The sequence below is a fragment of the Arachis duranensis genome, chromosome 6 (assembly GCF_000817695.3).
Source record: "Arachis duranensis cultivar V14167 chromosome 6, aradu.V14167.gnm2.J7QH, whole genome shotgun sequence".
NCBI lineage: Eukaryota > Viridiplantae > Streptophyta > Magnoliopsida > Fabales > Fabaceae > Arachis > Arachis duranensis.
In genome coordinates this window covers 20,401,549-20,405,535 of record NC_029777.3, presented here as the reverse complement: position 1 = coordinate 20,405,535, position 3,987 = coordinate 20,401,549, and the positions used below count along the sequence as shown (strand labels likewise).

Below are 3,987 nucleotides of genomic sequence, written 5' to 3'. Positions count from 1 at the left end.
TGACGTGTTTTGGGCGTTCAACTCCGGATAATGACGTTTTTCTGGCGTTTAACTCCAGACAGCAGCATGAACTTGGCGTTTAACGCCAAGTTACGTCGTCTATCCTTGCGCAAAGTATGGACTATTATATATTGCTGGAAAGCCCTGGATGTCTACTTTCCAACGCCGTTGAGAGCGCGCCAATTGGACTCTTGTAGCTCCAGAAAATCCATTTCGAGTGCAGGGAGGTCAGGATCCAACAGCATCAGCAGTCCTTTTTCAGCCTAAGTCAGATTTTTGCTCAGCTCCCTCAATTTCAGCCAGAAAATACCTGAAATCACAGAAAAACACACAAACTCATAGTAAAGTCCAGAAATATGATTTTTGCCTAAAAACTAATATTATTTTACTAAAAACTAACTGAAACATGCTAAAATCTACATGAAATTACCCCCAAAAAGCGTACAAAATATCCGCTCATCACTGCACCTCCAGAATTCTCAGCCTTTTCATTACAGATTATGGCATCAGGTTGATGCTTGAGCCAAGGTCACATAGTGCCTTCTCAAAGGTGATGGTCCCTATAGTACAGGGAATCAGGAAGCTTCCAGGATCCAGTAGCTTTTGAGGGAGCTTCTTTTGGACCAAGGCATTACACTCCTTAGCCAGTACGACAGGCTCAACTTCCTCCTCCAACACCTCTGTATGAGAAGAGTTGGCCTGTAGCTTCCTGAGGATTGCCAGGAACTGAGCAATTTGCTCTTCCTTAGACTCCTCATACTCGTCAAAAGAGGTGCATTCCTCATGTTCCTCTTCCAGTAAAGGGGCATGCAAGATGACGTTATCAGTCTCCTCATGAGCTTTGATTTTCTTAAGGTCCTCAATAGTAGGCTCCTCTTTGGGTTAGATCATAACTTCCATATTGAGGACCTTGCATTCTTCACTTGGGTTTACTTCCGTGTTACTTGGAAGAGGGTTGGAAGGGATTTCTGGGATCCTCTTGCTTAGTTGACCAATTTGTATTTCCAAGTTCCGAATGGAGGACTCGTTTCTATCATGAAACTGTGCGTGGTCTTGGAAGATTAGAGACAATAGTGGCCAGGTTAGAAAGACTTTGTGTAGGAGTCTCCATCTGTTGCTGAGAGTGTTGGAATGGTTTGTTGTTGAACGGTTCTAGTTCATTCCACCTAATTATTATTGAAGCCTTGTTGAGGCTTCTATTGATCATTCTATCCAAAATTGGGGTGGTTCTTCCATCCCTGATTGAAAGTATTTGAATAGGGATTGTTGTTGGAGGTTCTGAAGGAGTTTTCCATGTAGTTCATCTCCTCCATTGTGGTCCAGGTGTTATCACTAGCGTCTGTTTCATACGCTGTTTCGGGATAGTAAACATTTGAGCTCTGTGTCCCTCTCAAGTGTTGAGAGATCATATTGATCTGCTGGGACATGAGCTTGTTCTGAGCTAAGATGGCATCTAAGGTGTGTACTTCTAAGACACCTCTCTTCTGAGCTGCCCCATTGTTCACAGGGTTCCTTTCAGAAGTGTACATGTACTGGTTGTTGGCAACCATGTCAATAAGTTCCTGTGGCTCTTCAGGCATCTTCTTAAAGTGAGGGATCCACCTACAAAGTGGTTCAATGACATTTTGGATGCTTTAGATAGAACCTCGAGAAGATGTCTAGCATGGTCCATGCTGAAATCATGTCAGGAGGACATCTCCTGAGCAGTTGCCTGTATCTTTTCCAAACTTTATAGATGGACTCACCTATTTCTATCTGAAGGTTTGTACTTCCATCCTAAGCTTGCTCAGCTTCTGAGGTGGAAAGAACTTGGTCAAGAATCCAATGACCACCTTTTCCAATGTATCTATGCTTTCCTTTGACTGAGAATCTAGCCATAGCCTTGCTCTGTCTCTTACAACAAAGGGAAAGATCCATTAGTCTTGATAGTGTCACATATTTGCATGAAGTCAGATATGAACTTGTTTGGATCTTCCTGTGGAAGTCCATAAAACTGGCAGTTCTGTTGTACTAAAGTGACCAGTTGAGGTTTTAACTCAAAGTTATTTGCACCAAGAGAACTTGTTTCTTGTCCCATTCCTTCCAATTCTTCATTCGGGGTATGCTTTGGAGGTTGTGCACTAGCCTCCTCGACATCGATTTAAATTTCTCGGAAGAGGGCTCTACAACTCTAGATTCCCATGGGCAGTCAGCATTTCCTAAATCTTCAACCACTTATTTCTCTTCAATGATTTCGGCTTCCTCCACTTGTTCCAATACAAAATCCCACTCCTTATCCTCCACTTTAGTTTTTAACCTTTCTTTCATACTCCGCTCTTTGTTTGATTCTCCATATGTGGCCATAGGAGTGTTTTGAGTGTCTGAGCATTGGGAGACTAAATTGGTTTCTACCTCTTGAAGAATAGTATAAAGTTCCCTTTGCTCTTAAAGAATTGAAATGAGAGTGTCATTCGTTAGGGGTTGGGGTCGATAGGAGGGTGCATTGTTTGGGAGAAAAGGTTCATAGTAGGAAGGTGGTTCATGGTGCGCGAATTTGTGACTCGCACAACTAAACCGGCAAGTGCACCAGGTCGTCCAAGTAATACCTCAAGTGAGTGAGGGTTGAATCCCACGAGGATTGCCGGATTGAGTAAGTTGTGGTTATCCTGTAGATCATAGTTTGGCGAATAGAAAGATTGTTGTTGTTTGTTGTAGGCGCATAGGCAAGCAATAACAATAAAACGTAGGAACAGTAGTGAGAAATCAGTTAAAGCCTCGGAGATACTTATTCTTCTGGAATAACACGTCATACTAACTACTCCAATAATGAGTGATTCATTCAATGGAAAGGCTGTAAGTGAGTAAGCCATGGGTCGGGATGATTAATCTCTTTTGGTCTAAACCAAACACCCATACAGGCTAGATCAATCTGGGAGAGGGTGAAGCTCGCACAATTCAATCTATGATGATCCTACTCAAAATGCCACAAACAAGGTCAAATCTTTCAGATCGGAGAATGATGCTTTATGATTCTAGCCCTTAGAGCCACAGGAACCTCAATTACCCCTGACTAATGAGATTTCATGTCACATATCCCAATTAGCCCAAGTAACTTGTTGGAACTCGTGATGTACTCTCATGCTATAGCTCAATACTATCCGGACCAGGACTCGTAAAGAACTTGTGTAGAATAGGGGGGTCTCACTTTTGTTCCACCCCCAAATTCATAAAGATAAAGAATGACAATACATCATAGAATATAATTAAATATATATTGAAGTAGAAAAAGTAATTGTATTAATCCATAGGAATCAGTAGAGCTCCTAACCTTAACCTAGGAGGTTTAGTTGCTCATACTGTATAGAAAATAATATGTAAGGTTTGAATGTGGTGGAGAAGATCCTAAAAAATGGTGATCTTCCCTTATATATACTAATATTCGACCTAAAAAGATATTAGAAATTACAAAAATAAACTAAACTAGGCTAAAGGTGCAAAAATCAACTTCTGGGCCCACTTGGTGAGTGTTTGGGTTGAGCTTGGGATCCAGCTTGAAAGGGTGGGCGTTGGACGCCTACTAGGGGGTAGATATGCTGCTTCTTTGCTCCCCTTGTGGAATTGAATGCCAGTGTTGGGCGTTTAACGCTGGCTTCCATTCTTTTGGGGCATGGAACGCTAGAAAGGGGGTAGTTTGGGCGTTCAACACCCATTTTGGGCTATCATTTCCAAAGAAAGGTGTAAACTATTATATATTTCTAGAAAGCTCGAGAAGTTAGCTTTCAAAACACTATTAATAACGCATCATTCGGACCTTTGTAGCTCTAGAAATGCTCGTTTGAATGCACGGAGGTCAGAGCCTAACAGCATCTACTATGCTTTCTTTGCCTATGAATCAGACTTTGCCAAAAGTATCCAAATTCACCCAAGATTTACCTAAAATCATAAGAAAAACACAAATGCTCAAAGTAATATCTAAAAAGTGAATTTTGCACTAAAATCTACTAAAAC

At 41.5% G+C, this 3,987-nt stretch overlaps 1 protein-coding gene across 1 annotated transcript; it reads right to left on the bottom strand.

Annotated features, from left to right (window-relative positions):
- Positions 1 to 498: 498 nt before the first annotated feature.
- Positions 499 to 1,580, bottom strand: LOC107493620 (uncharacterized). The gene is made up of 2 exons (XM_016114689.1): positions 1,334 to 1,580; positions 499 to 875 (listed from the first exon to the last, which is right to left on the bottom strand). Exons 1-2 carry the CDS (start codon positions 1,578 to 1,580, stop codon positions 499 to 501), a joined length of 624 nt encoding a protein of 207 aa, XP_015970175.1.
- Positions 1,581 to 3,987: the final 2,407 nt, after the last annotated feature.